General features: G+C 36.1%; 1 protein-coding gene across 1 annotated transcript; it reads left to right on the plus strand.

Annotated features, from left to right (window-relative positions):
* The first annotated feature begins 513 nt into the window (after window positions 1–513).
* Window positions 514–13,504, plus strand: LOC107760934 (uncharacterized). The gene is made up of 9 exons (XM_075244109.1): window positions 514–729; window positions 812–873; window positions 985–1,075; window positions 6,664–6,750; window positions 6,990–7,043; window positions 10,427–10,611; window positions 11,862–11,944; window positions 12,054–12,154; window positions 12,903–13,504. The coding sequence occupies exons 1-9, from the start codon at window positions 679–681 to the stop codon at window positions 13,113–13,115; spliced, it is 927 nt and encodes a 308-aa protein (XP_075100210.1). The 5' UTR covers window positions 514–678; the 3' UTR covers window positions 13,116–13,504.
* The last annotated feature ends 2,482 nt before the right edge of the window (window positions 13,505–15,986 follow it).

Below are 15,986 nucleotides of genomic sequence, written 5' to 3' on the forward strand. Positions count from 1 at the left end.
ACCACCATGTGACAACCACATTCAGGCATGTTAAAACAACAAAAGCCTTATACCTAAAGTGGCAACTACCAGATATAGGCTTCTATAAGTTGAACACTGATAGGGTTGCTTCCCTTATCACAATGAAATGGGGTATTGGGGGGGGGGTAATCAGAAACAGTAGGGGGCATTGGATTTTATACTTCATGAGGGGGATCCCAATTACTGATAGTCTTACGGAAGAGATCCAAACGCTGTGGGTGGGGCTAAAAATAGTTAGAGATCAAGGCTTGTCGCCCATTGTGATTGAGACTAACTCTGAAGTGGTGCTAGAAATGTTAAAGCATGCTAACTTAATTCACAAACCCATAATTTCTGAATGCAAGTTTCTGATGGAGCAGTTGGGAAACCAGTTATAGGGCATAGCTACAGGGAGCAGAACCAAGTGGCGGACCTCTCGCAAAGGAAGTAGCTAGGAAGGAAGTTTTAACAAGACTTATATATATATACTTATATATATAATCCTAAAAAAAAGGGGGCGTCAAACTTTTGCTATTGGTCCCTGTAATTAGCTTTACTTGTCTTCGGGTAGCCCTACCTTGTGAGATATCGCAGGTTTTGTAAAGCAGAATTAAACCCTGAAGAAACCCTCGTCTCCGACTATCGTTTCTACCATTGACAAACTCATTTACACTTGAGATGATTAAAGGAGGCAAAGCAACCGTGCTAACATTTGCTGAAAAAAGCAAGGTTAGTGACCCCTTATTCATTTACAAATTTCCTTCAATTATAAGTACTATTCTTGAGATATATCCTATGCGCGCTTTCTCAGAATATATTGGAGTCAAATTGGCAAGGTTACCTTAATACCGTGAAGGCTGATGCTAAAGGAAGGTATGTGCTTTTATTTTATGACGAGAGATGATGATGATATTATTATTATTATTAACTGAAATTGACTCCTTTCCTTCTGTTTGTCGTGTGTTTATTACGTTCTTTGTTCAGCAAAGGGGAAGTATACTCTTCAAAAGTCCGGTATTTGGTCAAGAGAGGCAAGCCCTACGTCTGGGTAGCCGAAAATGATATGCACAATGTGGTATATAGATGCTCCTTTAACATTTTATAATTTTAATGTTTTGGCATTATGTATTCTTTCTTTTCAACCCACAGCCAACTTATGCTTGCAGTTGAAAATATTGCAGTCACCTCATCTTGCTCTTTCTTCTGTAGCATAGACTTCAAAATCTTCCAACCTAATTAAAATTTGTGTTGAATCCAAATATGATCTTTCTGGCTCTGGATTCTAGCCAACTATTGTTTAACTAAAAAACAATGTTTCTTATGGACATGAAACTAGCCATCTAAATAGTGGAGCAGAAGTATTCATCTCCGTAGATGCTCAGTGCTTTATTTTTCTGTGCTGTGTGAAACTTCTGCTACTGCTGATTTTTACCTTGAAAGATCCAGAAAGTATTACTAGAGTAACTACTCTCTGATTGTTCATCTAACTTGAATACGAATCAGTGTCACATTTAAGCACTTTGATATTGGATTTTTGTAGTAATTCTAATCTGCATCTACCAAGTAACATTGTTATTTCTATGAATTACTTTGTCTTACATGTGCTACCGGGTAATATGTGATAGAAGGATGCCTACCGAGGTGAAAAGTAAGTTCTATAGAAAAGCTATAAGACCGGCTATGTTTTTTTTTTTTAATTTTCTTTATGAAGTAAATTAGAAGTCCGGCTATGTTATATGGTAGTGAATGTTGGGCTGCTAAAGTTCAACTCTACAAGATGAGTTTTGCAGAAATGCGAATGCTAAGATGGATGTTCGGTTATATAAGATTAAAAATGACCATATTCGCCATAAGGTGCAAGTAACACACATTGAGGATATGAGAGAAGGTCGCTTGAGATGGTTTAATCATGTCCTGTGTCGACCTACAAATGCACTGGTCTGTAGGTGTGAAACTATGGTAGTGGAAGGTGGTAAAAGAGGACGGGATACACCTTAGATCATATGGAAGGAAGTTGTCTTGAAAGACCTACAAATTCTTGGAATTATTGCAAACTTGGCCAAAGATAGGGCGCACGGGAAGAGGAAATCCATATAGGTGATACCTACTAGTTGAGACAAGTTTAGACTTGGTAAAAAATTTCTATTATTATTACTATAATGTATTTGAGCTACATGAGGAACGAGGATTCATATCGCTAACCCCGACTTGTTTGGGATTGAGGCGTAATTGTTGTACTTTGTCTTACATCGAATTGCTTACTTGGAAGCTGACAGTGTAAAGTTGTTATCCTCTTGAGGGTATTGTAGATTTTTGTTTGGACAAGATAGTGGATGGCATCATGTTATTATTACATCAGGTGTGTTTTATGGTGTTCATAGTAACAAAAATGACAGCAGGAAGCTTGTATACGAACAAGATGGACCCTACGCATTCATGATCACCCTGCTGCTGAGACATTTTGAAATTGTGCGCCCCCCCATCCCCCCCCCCCCCCCCACAAACCAAAACCCAAAAAGAAAATTTTTATGCTTGTGACTTGAGCCTTTATTTTTTTTTTTGAATCAAGAATGAGCCTTCTTCATCTATTCTCACCTCCTGCCTCCTTCCAATTGCCTTGTTGTTTCTCCTTCAAAGAGAGGTTGAGTGAATGACGGTATTATATATATTCTTTGCCCAAATACTTTCTGCTAGCAGCATGATTCATGTGTTGATACCCCAGAAAGCTCTTTGTTTTCTTGACTTGCATGCATAGTTTGGTCAGTTTAGATCTTATTTGTTATTTATTTTTGCTTGCTGGGGGCAAATTTATCTGACTATTATTTTTGGTTTATCTTGTTTCTCCATCTAAGAAGAAGTTTTAAAATATATAAGCAAGATGGCATGCTCAGATACGCGTATGATATGATTAGTAATTTGTCAAAAACAAACAACTTTCAAGGGGACGTATAAAAGGAGTAACCGAAACTTAGATTAGATGGAAATTTGAAAACATGAAAAAAAAGGAAGATAAATATGTGAAGGTGTAATTATTACAAAGCTACCTACCATTGTCGCCCCTTTAGAGGAAGTAACTCATGATTCATAATATGGGTAAAATACATTTTGTAGGAGATTGATTTGCATAAAACTACAACTCTTTGTAAAGTTGTTATTCTTTAGAAAATGCCCATCGAGTACTGGAAAGAGTAGATGATGACTTATGAATTAAATAGAAAAATAAGATCCAATCTTGAGCATTCGTAACATTGATCATCGATGACACCAAAAATCACATCCGTTAGATAGTTCCTTTGCCACATTTTAGTTGCTTCAAATACCAATTATTCTATAAATTAGAGAAAACATCAATTTAAATAGTAAAGACATATCACACATGTAAATCAAAAGGCTAAAGAAAACTTGAATGAGCATTCCTCCTTGCATTATGTGGACAGGAAAGAAATCGAAGATGCTTTGATAAAAGTGAGGAAGATCTCTCGCTCGTAAAAAAAGATGTATTCAGAATTTGAAAATATGGTGTAATGCTGCTTTTGGTTGACTCTGATGGAATACTACACTTTTAGATACGCTTCAGGTTTGAGGGAGCTGCATATTGGTACCTTTTGTAATGATGCAGTTTCATCTCGGTACTGCCTGACATTTTTTTTAGTAGATTATCTTTTACTACAACAACAACAACAAAAAATCTAGTGAGTTCCCACAAGGTGGGGTCTTGGGAGGGTAGTGTGTACATAGACCTTTTCCCTACCATGGGAGGACAGAGAGACTATTTCTGATAGACCCTCGGCTAAAAAGGCAACAAGTGGTAATAACAAGATATTTAAAAAATCGAAGCGAAATATTATAATGAAACAATAGATAGTACCAGCAATCCAAGTATAGAGGGATACCATGCTAACACTAATGCTAACGATCGGAGAAAGAAAAAGAAAAATGTTCGGTTGCCTACTAACCTTCCACCCTAATTCTCGACCTCCACACCCTCCTATCAAGGGTCATGTCCTCGGTATGGCTGTCCAACGGGACTGGACGGGACGACATTTAAGCGGGACGATGGCGGGACGGGACAAACGGGATGAAACGGTCGGCCCATCCCGTCCCGCTAACAAACGAGATGGGACGGGACGGGTTCGCGGGCCTTAAGTGCATTTTTTTAAAAAATGTCTAGTTTTTTGACAATGACCAAGTTTTTAAAGTTTGCAACGACTATTTTTTTTAAGTTTTTGACCGTTGGTAACAGCTATTTTTGCAATTGGAGCCGTTTCTCAACGACTAGAATTCAAAAAAGAAATAAAAAAATTGGCGGGACAGGCGGGACGGGACGAAATGGAACGAGACAAACGGGACAAAATGGCCGTTCCATCCCGAGTCCTGTTTAACATTGGCCCATCCCGTTTAACATGAAGTGGGCCGGGCTGGGACCGCGACGAGACGGGATGGCCCATCCCGTTGGACAACCATAGTCCTCGGTAAGCTCCAGGTGCGCCATGTCCTGCCTAATCACCTTCTTTAGCCTACCTTTACACGGGACAAAATGGTCGTCCCATCCCGTGTCCCGTTCAACATTGGCCCATCCCGTTTAACATGAAGTGGGCTGGGACGAGAGGCGGGACGGGACGGCCCGTCCCGTTGGACAGCCATAGTCCTCGGTAAGCTCCAGCTGCGCCATATCCTGCCTATTCACCTTCTTTAGCCTACCTTTACCCCTCGTCATACCCACCAAGGTCAACCTCTAACACCTCCTAACTGAGGCATCTGTGCTTCTCCTCTTCACATGCCCGATCTATCTCAGCCTCACCTCCCGCATCTTATCCTCCACGGGGGCCATTCTCACATTTTCTCGAACAACTTCATTCTTAATCTTATCTAATTTGGTATGCTCACATATCCATCTCAACATACTTATTTCAGCTTCTGAACATGAGAGTTTTTGATTGGCCAAAAAAATAAGATGACGATGGCTGAAAAAGGGCAGCACGGTGCACAAGGCATCTCGCGTTCATGCATGGTCCGGGGAAAGGCCACATCCAAAGGGGTGTGATGTAGACATCCTAATCTAATGCAAGCATTAGTGCCTGCTTCCACGGCTCGAACCCGTGACCTATAGGTCACACGATAGCTGATGAATGAAATAAGAACATCAGGCAAACTCTCGAGAGTTTCACCATTTATTATAAGATGCTGAACAAATCTTCTAATTAGTTCCTTTACCACAATAAATCTACTTCAAGTACCAATTATCCTGTATAAGATTATTAAAACTGAAGACTATAACATTGAGAAATCTTTATGCTAAAAAGGAGGAATATGAGAAGGGAAAGGAAGACTGTACATGTTTTTGCATCCATGGCCTATTGAATGAAATATGAAATAAGAGTAGGTGAGACTTTCTGAAGCGTGATGGTTAGAAATCTGGATCAATATGGACTTCCATATGGATTTCAAAGCTCATTGCAAATCCATTTTGAGTAGGATTATGTTTTCTCTTAATTACAAATTCAGGCTTGTGATTCGCAAGTAAGATTCTACAAGTGGGGTGAAGTTTGGGTTATCACATTTAGAACAGATCAAAACTGAGGAGATGGTGTGAGTTATTTTAGGGTGTTGATGCTTAACTTTTTTTGTGTCGATAAAGATTTTCACTGGTCTGAGAAGCAAAGCACCTGGAGAATTAAGTAAGAGGGTGTTTGGATGGGCTTATTTTAAGTGCTTATTGGCTTTTAAGCACTTTTTTAGTTTGTGTGGTATTTGACAATGATAAAAAGTGCTTAAGAGCACTTACTTTTAGGCATAAAAAGTACAAAAATAAGCCAAAAGCCAAAAGTTGGGTATTACCAACTTATGGCTTTTAGCTTAAAAGCTACTTTTTATAGGCCAATCCAAACACCCTCTAAGCCTCCTTCTTAAGGACCTTCCTGTAAACAGGGAAATTTGTTTTTGGGGAATGTTAAATAAGACGGAAAAAACACTGAAAAAGAAGATTGGAATTACTTTATGTAGAAATAACTAAGCCTCTGTTGAATAATCTGAATTACCTTATACGATGGCTCTCTGTGTCATTTCCTTTTTTCTTGATTTCTACATGCTTGGGAAGTCAGATTTATTTTATTGTCTTTACTTTACTTTTAGAGCTTAAGCCCCTAATTTCTAGTCAAAGACGATTCTTATTCTCTCAAAACCTTTCTCTTGAAGCTATAGCTATCAGAGACGATATACGATGGCAGATTTATTTTATTGTCTTTACTTTACTTTTAGAGCTTAAGCCCCTAATTTCTAGTCAATGACGATTCTTATTCTCTTGAAACCTTTCTCTTGAAGCTATAGCTATCAGAGACGATATACGATGGAGTGATTATGACGGTATATTAGTTGGAGACAGTATCACAAGGATATAATTAGATCTGTCTTGAACAGATATTGCTATAGGACTTCATAACTTTTTCATAAACTTCTTTTATGAAATTTCTTAGTTTTTATTTTAATTCAAGAATTCCTGGTTTGGGTTTTAGAGCTCTACGTTAGTTTCTGAAACTGTAAGGGAAAATAAAATTCTTTGGCTATTGAGCAATACCAATTTTATTTCTGATGCAGACTTCATTGTTAGATTGTTCATTTGGAAGATAGAGCATACCTGACATGCAGTTTCTCCTTTCTGTGTAGAACACAATGATAGATGAGCGTGGATCTTTTGCTGTGACGAGTCCCATGCCAGGTCCACTGGCAAATCTACTCAAGTCCATCAAGAAAGTGGGTATAGAACCATTCATTTGCCTACTTCTTGTTCTCCTCCTGATACTTTAAACTTTAGCATTCAAAATATTTTTCTAATATGGCTATCAGTCACTGAAGTGGATTATTATGTTGTATATCACTTTCTTGTTTCCATTTGGTTCTTTTACTGGAGTAACCTTCTTCTCACAGAGTGCATCCTTTTTTTTGGTGAATATTTAGCTTTTATGTATAAACTGACAAAGCCTATCATGCAGCTACCAGCTCGGGTTGCTCTGATGGGTGAAGTTCTGCCTCTTAAAGATGAAAAGGTGTTGCTTTATACAGTCCTACCCTTTACCAATTAGTGACACTTTATTTAGTCTCTATTATTGCTCGATTGAATATTCAACTCATTTGTGCTGTCTTTTGCTTTTCTGAGAAACTCTGAGTCAACTTATGTATGTTCTGCTAAATAGCAGTTTCCTTTGGTGATATCAGGATCCCAACTATTCATAGCAGTGAAACTATGCGTGAGAGGCCTTTTTTCCGGGTGGGGGGGGGTGACAAGCGTTTCCCAAATGCGATTTTGGAAAAGCGTGAGAGGGATGTAGTTCGATGCTGCATGGACATGAAATATCCATCCCTTTTGGTATTCACCCAGGAAAGTATAATCATCCCTCTGTATGAGTGTAGTAGATATAAAAAATATGAAATAATGAGATGTACCAAATACTAGAAAGTTGGATTATAACATAAAATAGTACAAATTAAGGAGAAAAAGATTCATGAGTAAATGAGTGATTATAATTTTTTTTTTTGATCAGTAAATGATGTGTATATAATTATCAGCATCAAGTGAGTGGTGAAGAATATATACAGTATAGCAACACTACAGGTTTCATAATGTGCTAAAAAAATCTAACATGACTTCTACATCGTTAAATGAAGTCATTGTGCACCAAAAAGAGAGTAAAGAAATACATCTGGATTTGACTATTAAAACAGATTCTTTCTTGTTCTAAAAAATCCTAGAGTTCCTTTCTTCCAGATTATCCACCAGATAGCTGCGGAGATGATAAGTTTTAAAGAGAGATGGAGACTTTCTCGTTTGGCTGAGTAGGTTCAAATTCTGAAATGGAGGTTGTTTACATAGGCATGTAACTTTCACTGCGTTTCAATAAGTCAACCAATTACAAACACTACAATTGCATAGAATGGTATCATTATCAACTCTTTCAACATTATATCATGCAAGAATTAAGTCTTTATCCTTATGGGCCGTTTGGTAGGGTGTATAAGTATAGTATTGAATATGGTATATTAGTAATGTTGGGATTAGTAATACTGAGATCAGTTATGCTGAGATTATTTCTTATTGATTGATTGATTTGGTATATTAAAAATAACATGCATTGCATAATTTTGAATTTTTTTGTTTGTTTACAAAAATACCCTTCACATTCTTTAAAAAGGATTTGGAGAAGGTTTTGAACGGGAAATTCTCTCTTTATACATACTTATCTATGTATTAAAAACAATGGTATTGCTAATGCTATGGTTTGCTATGTATAAGAATAGCACTGAATAGAGTGTATAACTAATAAAACAAGGGATTAATAATACCAAAGCTACTACATGTATTGTTTTCCTTAATATATCCTACCAAACGACCCCTTAAGGTTAATGCTTGCTATTATCATCTCTAGAAAAGGCAATAATCACAAATTCAGAATTAAAACCATGGTATTTTACAAGGCACCGTTATCAAAAGCATTTTTCTACTAAGTTATCAGAATTGAGAGACTAATTAAAAGTGAACATTCCACCAATATATTCCCAGGGAAATCAAATTTACCGTATATACACATTTAGAAAGCACCAGGCGACAAACTATATCCTGCAAGTCAGCAACAAATTCAGCCTTGTCAGCATGACAAAGATCCTAAAGTTGCTTCTTCCTTCTCTCGTATTCTTCTGCTCTCTGGCATCCGCCCAGGGGCATCTTCCGTTGCAGTGGCGACATGATTTTTCAAGATCTTTGATACTCCAAAAAGTAGCAATAATTTATCGTTGCAGTGGCGCATTCCTTCGTATATGAAACCGCGGGTTTAATTAGGGTTGTTGTGTAGCGTTTTGCTTTTATTATTTGTACGTAGTAAAAATGGTATATTTGTAATGTAACTTTCTGGGCTTCCCATTCTTAATACATATATATAGTACACTTCATTGTTTGAGAATGGTAAAAAGGAAACAGCACAAAGTTTGTGCTGCTAGAAGTGACAAAATACATCCAAAAACAGTAAAGAATCCCCTACTACAAAAACTTACAAGTATTCTATGATATCAAATATGGAGTCACTAACATTTACAGGGCATTCTTTACACCTATATATATAGTACACTTCATTTATAGTACACTTCATTTAACAAATTTATAAGTGGAAAGATGTATCTGTTTCTATATGGTCTACAGTTCAATCCACTGTTAGCCAGAAACATTTCTCAAGTTGGGCCGGAAGTGGAGGACAACCAACAGGATAGTTTTGAATTTCAGCTGATAACTATCATTTGGGATTTTTTTTTCAGTAACTATCATTTGAGATTTACCTTGCTCTTTGACAGTTAAATGCCTATTAATACCAATACTTTTGCCGTGGTTCTTCAGCTTGTTTGGATAGACGAAACAAGATAGGTTAAAATTGGACCATCCCATAATGAGGAGGAAGACTAAGGAAAATCAAAATGAAAGTTATGAAGCAGCTCTAACTTTTGCTTACTCCAATTACAGTGATGGCAGCCTAAATTTTCATGTTATTTATAGTTCAGTAATTTAGGTTTACTTTTTGGCTAAGTTGCTCGGACATGGGTGCGGGTGTCCGACATAGGTGCGGATCTAGAGGTCGGATCCTTTGAGATGTAAATTCAAAATTCGGGGATATGGATCCTAGTACGGATACGGGTGCGGAGATCCGGCTAAAAATAATTCAAAAAAATAAAAATATAAAATATCTTTAAATTATGAGAAATTTTGTGGAATACTTACGTATAGTTTGTAAAGTGTGAATTTTTTTTTATTCTCATGTTGTAGATAAATAAAAGATTGATTTCCTAGAGAAGGTATGCTATTTTCTTCAAATTTACCCTAGTTTTGGTTCTAATTTCCGGAATCAAATTGTAATTCGTCTCGAATTTTTCCGTCCGTCATGGTCAAAGTACCCAAAAATTATTTGACCAAATCCGGTACGGATCCCATACCCACCCTCATACTAGTATCGTGTTGGCACGGGTGCGGCACCTAAACTGCCGTGTCGGAGCAGCTTAGCTTTTTGGCTCTATTAAAGATTAAGATGTTGGGCATTGACTAATGAAGGAGGAGGCTTAGCAAATTACAAAAGAATCTGCAAATCATTGCTAACTTTTGCTGACACTCTGCACACGTTGATGAGATTGCAAGTTATTTTATGGCTTCTCATAGTTATATTTCTGCTTTTCATAAAACTGTTGGGTTAGACCATTTTGTGTAGTATAGGCTAACTGAGGAGCTGAGTTGATATAGTGGTAGCTCGGTAACCATTACCTGTTATACAGCTAAATTGACTAGCTAAAAGAGACCCCTTACTGGAATGAAATTTATTTCTTTTCACTAAACAACTTCATGCGGAACAGTAAGAAGTGATTTCCCTGACTGTTTCTTCTTTCTCTCCATTGAAAGGCTAAATTTGCTAGAGAGAGCCTTAAGGAAGTCATATCATCTGAAAGGAGCATGATAGAGAAATTCTCTTACACCGTTTTGGGTATATTGAGTTCATCTTCCCTTGGTGTTACATGCCGAGGTGACAATCTCCAGGAATTATTTGATGCGGACAAAGGATATGTTGTGTTCAAGTTCAATCCAAGGTGAAAAGATTTAATTAAGCTAGATTATCATGTAATCTTTTTATTTTTATTTTTTTTTATAGATAAGGATTATTATGTAGTCTTCTAAAGTGTGATCTTTGATTCCTCCTAACCTTCTGGCCCTCTGCAATATTAAACTGAGTCAAACATGGAAATGACTTTAAGCTGTTGAGATGACTACTTATTCAACTAGAAAACAAAAGAAGCTTGAGATGAGATCCTTACGTTTGCACTTCTTTATTAAATGTACTATTAGCATGGCTGGCTCTGGAACCTAGTTTGATTGCTAATCGTTGTGATTGATGATTGATGTTCTTATCCTCCTAGGTAATACCTAGTGAACTTTTTGATGAAACATATATTAAAAATTTGCCACCTTTTAGATAAATGGGATTGGATCTCCAGAAATACTTGGCTGTAGCTTCTCTTTAATGTACGCCCTGGTTGTGCATAGGGGTGGCAAAATGGTTAAAAAAAAAAGTTAACCATCCATATTATCCACTAAAAAATGGGTTGGATAATGAACTTTTTAAAAATGGGTCAAATATGGATAAGAACCATATTATCCATTTAGAAAATTGGTAACCAATGAGTAACCAATGGATAACCAATGGGTCTAACTTTTACATTTTAAAGCCTCAAATTGGGGGTTACTCAAGTTAGGGAGACTAAGAATTCTCCCAAAAGTGATCATATGCAAAAATTCATGGATAATATAGTTACCCATATTATTCTCTGGTTAACCCGTTTTTTTTATCCGTATTAAATATGAGTCGGGTCGAATAATTGATCCGTTTTTTCACTACCCGTTTTCGACCCGAACCATATCCGATCCGGCCTGCCCGTTTGCCACTCCTAGTTGTGCATGTGATGCAATTTTACTGTGCTTGAAAATTATGGAGTTAGTTAACTTGCATATTATAATGGTTGATAAAAATACTAATGTACTTTTCTGACTTTGATGTTTCAGCTTATTGTTTATTCTTGAATTGCTTATTTGCTTTAAACTCTTGAAAACCTCCGAGTACATTATTGTGTACAAGTGTGCAAACAATTTTGGGAACTTTCTTCTATGGTAAACCTCACCCACCAAATTAACCGCCCCCCTTTCTCCCCAACAAAAAAAAAAACTTTTGGAACATTGCAATATGAAAAATGTATAACATAAATTGGATGGATGGAATAATTAAATAAATCTGAGAACTGACTAGAAATATGTCTTGACATATGGAAAATTATCTACTCCACAGCTCATGCATGTATATTGATAGTACTGGAGGGACTCATGAAGTAGGTCTTGAGGAGGTCCAAGCAACAAAGCCTGATCCTTTATGTAAGAGTCTTAGAACTCAACGGTTGATGTTTGCTGCGTATCTTATCTTTTTGAGGACCAATGCATTCTCATTAGCATTATGCTCTAAGTGTATGTTTTCCATTTGTAGCATCATATACTATGAGCCTAATTGATGGAATTAATCAAAGTGAGGCGAGGCGTAGAGCTCTAATTCTCTTCTGCATCACACACTTGAGTAAGAATGCAAAGGTGATCTTCTGGTAGTCCCTGAAAGCTTTGGTTAAAATGTATTTGTTCTCTGAGTTCTCTTGCTAATAATCTAGTAGGCGATTTACTTCTACTTTCGTTTGGAAGTTCGAAGATAAATTCTAGCAGTGTATTTAGGGCCAATAAACCTTTGTGTGTCAATTGATTAAACTCGAAACATTGTTTGTGCATAACCGGGCAAATGTTTACACATGAATTAATCAAAGTGAGGCGAGGCGTAGAGCTCTAATTCTCTTCTGCATCACACACTTGAGTAAGAATGCAAAGGTGATCTTCTGGTAGTCCCTGAAAGCTTTGGTTAAAATGTATTTGTTCTCTGAGTTCTCTTGCTAATAATCTAGTAGGCGATTTACTTCTACTTTCGTTTGGAAGTTCGAAGATAAATTCTAGCAGTGTATTTAGGGCCAATAAACCTTTGTGTGTCAATTGATTAAACTCGAAACATTGTTTGTGCATAACCGGGCAAATGTTTACACATGTTCACGGCCATTTTTTTTCCAGCTTTCATGACTGGGAGATCCTTTGATATTATGTCTGACTTATAATTGTTGTAGCATATCATGATGTGTTCCTGCTTGTTACTGTTCGTGACACCCTTAAGCCATAATTCCATGCTGAACATCAACAGATGTTGTCCTTGGCCTGCTAATTTGCATTGTCATTCAGTCAATATATAAATTACTACTGGCTGATGCGCAGAAGAGAAACTGATATCTGGTTTTATGTGAAGGATGCCTATCTGCTTTCTATAGATCAGAAAGGATTTGATGTGCTAGGAAAAGTTTTAGGTCCAGTGAGGAGCGATGGTTCTCGTGAATATCAGTGGAGGGAGTTCAGAATTCCATTGAGAGAAGAGGCACACAGTGTTGAAATATTCTGCCGTCAGCTTGTTGAAATGGAGGAGAAAGCGCTCAAGAGCTTCTCTAACTTTACTGGCCTATAAATAAGGGTAGAATCAGCTTGTATCGGCATCACCTGACTGGTGTGAAGAAAAAGCAAGCAGTAATGATAGGCAAGCCCCAGAGGGAACAACTGCAACCTGGGTTACTTTTGACAGAGAAGGGGGAACTGCGATGGAGGGCCCTAGCAAGGAACAGAAAGATGCATTGCATTTTATTGCAGAAGAGTGAGCTCTTGTGAGTTGGGCTGTGTGCATGTCCGTTCTTTTAACCTAAGCTTCTGAAATTTTGTAATCATAAAATATAACCTTAGCTAAGACATTACACCCAAGTTTGAGGAACGTGATTCATTTCGTTGTGATGTAGACTGCAAAAAGCTCATCGTTGGTACGAGTTTGCATAGCCTTACGTATACGCAAAGAAACGTGTTTCATTAGATGAAGTCATACAGCATTTATTTAAGGAAACGAGTCAAAACTGCCCCTCAACTATGGAAAATAGAGCAAATTTGTCGTTATTTAAATTTAGTCTCAGACATGCTCTTATCATTAGTAACTTGGTTTAGATTTGCCATAGGAAATAGCGCAAAATTGCCCTCAATTTGACTTTAGTTTCAAATATGCCCTTATTATGAGTAGAGATTTATATTTGCACCTCAAAAATAACGGAATTATTTTTTTATCGATCCTTCTATTTTAGGGTCAAATATCTATTTGGTTACTAATTCTAAAACAAGAGGAAGAAGAAGAGAATAAAATGAGAGAAAAAGAACATGTAGAATTTGTTTAAATAAAAGACTTATAAAATATTTTATTTTGCTCAAAGGATATCTAATCATATCTCTCAGTATTTGTCTTTGTGACCATCACTACTTTTTGGTTTACGCAATTGCAATTATATGCATAAATTTCAAAGTAATAAAATTAATATTTTACAGATTTTGTTCTTTCCGGCATAACAAGGATGGCAGTTTCCTTGGCAATATCAAAACTTGTTGCTAAATGTATATAATAACTCCATGTAATTTACTTTTAATTTTTCACTAATTTTAGCTAGCGTTTGGACATAGATTTTATTGAAACTTGTAAATTATTTTTTTTAAAGTTATGTTGAAAAATAATTTTTTGAAGTTGAAGTTGTATTTGGACATGCATTTTAGTTGAAAAAATGTTGAAGTGTTGTGAGTGGAAGAAAAACTTTTACCCAATTTTTCTTCAGTTTTTGTTTTAAAAAACTAATCAAATTCCATGAAGAAACAATGTTTTTTTAAAAAAAAAAAAAAAGTAGCCAAAATCTATGTCCAAACGAGAGCTAAGAATTTCAATTTCTATTTGGGTTCATGAAGATTTATTTTTTTCCCATGAAAAATATTTGATTTTCTAAAATTTGTGTTCTGTTTAATTGTTGTTAAATTTAAGGAGCGTAAAGATTTTTAAATAGGGGAAATACATGAAGATGATGAACGATTAGATATATTTCAGATCTTCTAACCATTTTTGTCTGTGTAATTTTCTTGTTAAATTTTTTTACAAGAAATTTTTAATAATTATTGTCTTGCAATGTGGCACTCCTTCGTAATAATAAAATATATTTAAATGGATAAAAGTAAGAAGTTAAAAGTCTGTTACTTTTGAGGGGTAAATATGAGCTAGTTCACTTATGATAAGGACATATTTGGAACCAAAGATAAGCGAAGGATAAATTTGCTGTATTTCCCATAGATAGGAGACAAATGTGAACCAATCCACTAATGTAAGGGCATGTGCGAGATCAAATTCAAAATAAGGATAACTTTGCTTTATTTTCCATAATGGAGGGGCATTTTTGGTCCTTTTTCCTTTATTTAATGGAATATTATTATTATTATTATTATTATTGTTATTGTTATTATTATTATTATTATTATTATTATTATTATTACTTTCTCATTTACTATTATTATTATTATTATTATTATTATTATTATTATTATTATTATTATTATTATTATTATTATTATTATTATTATTATTATTATTATGTGCTTTGCCTAGATTTGGTTGAGGGAATTTTCTTACTAATTGATATTGTTTGCAACATGCGAGGGTGATGCATATATGAGGTGACGAACGTATACACATGTGCTATGGATGTTCATGCTCGGGTAGATTATATCTTATCATATGCCTTGTTTGGTTGTGTGTTTTACTTGATTATATATTTTTTTTAATTAATCGACTACGTGAGCAAAATAAACCATGCTAAAGAAATGTTGAGGCTATCGGTGCCTTATGTTGAACATGAAGAGTAAATCTTGAGATTTGTGCTAAGCTTGCCTCGGTGGTAGATATACATATGTTATGAACACACATTCGTACTTGTTCTTATATTGTGCCTTGGTTGGGACGTGTGCACTCTGTGATACATATGCGATCCTTTATATGACTACTTGAACTTGATTGTTATATCTGATTTTGTCGTAGTCATATTTTATGTGTTGAACCCCATTCACATTGTTGTTGATTATGTTCTTGTGCACTTTATAGATGAGTTATGAGGGTATGCTTCTTGATTATGAATTGTTATTTTGTATTGTTGTGATTGTGGCGCATGTGGACACGTTGGGCAGAGTGATATGGGTGGCGACTGTGATTTTCTCAAGGCGGAGCGATACGGTTGGATATTGTAATTTTGTCAGGCGGGGTGATACAGGTGGATATTGCAATTTTGTCAGGCGGAGCGATTTGGGTAGATATTTTGATTTTGTGAGAGTGGAGCGATACGGGTGGCTATTGCGATTTTTGTTAGGCGAAGTGATACCAGTGGATGTTGTGATTTTGTCGGGGCAAAACGATACGATTGGATATTATGATTTGTGTCAGGCAGAATGATATGGGTGGATATTGTGATTTTTTTCAGGACAGAGTGATAAGGGT

This window comes from Nicotiana tabacum, chromosome 22 (assembly GCF_000715075.1).
Source record: "Nicotiana tabacum cultivar K326 chromosome 22, ASM71507v2, whole genome shotgun sequence".
Classification (NCBI taxonomy): Eukaryota; Viridiplantae; Streptophyta; class Magnoliopsida; order Solanales; family Solanaceae; genus Nicotiana; species Nicotiana tabacum.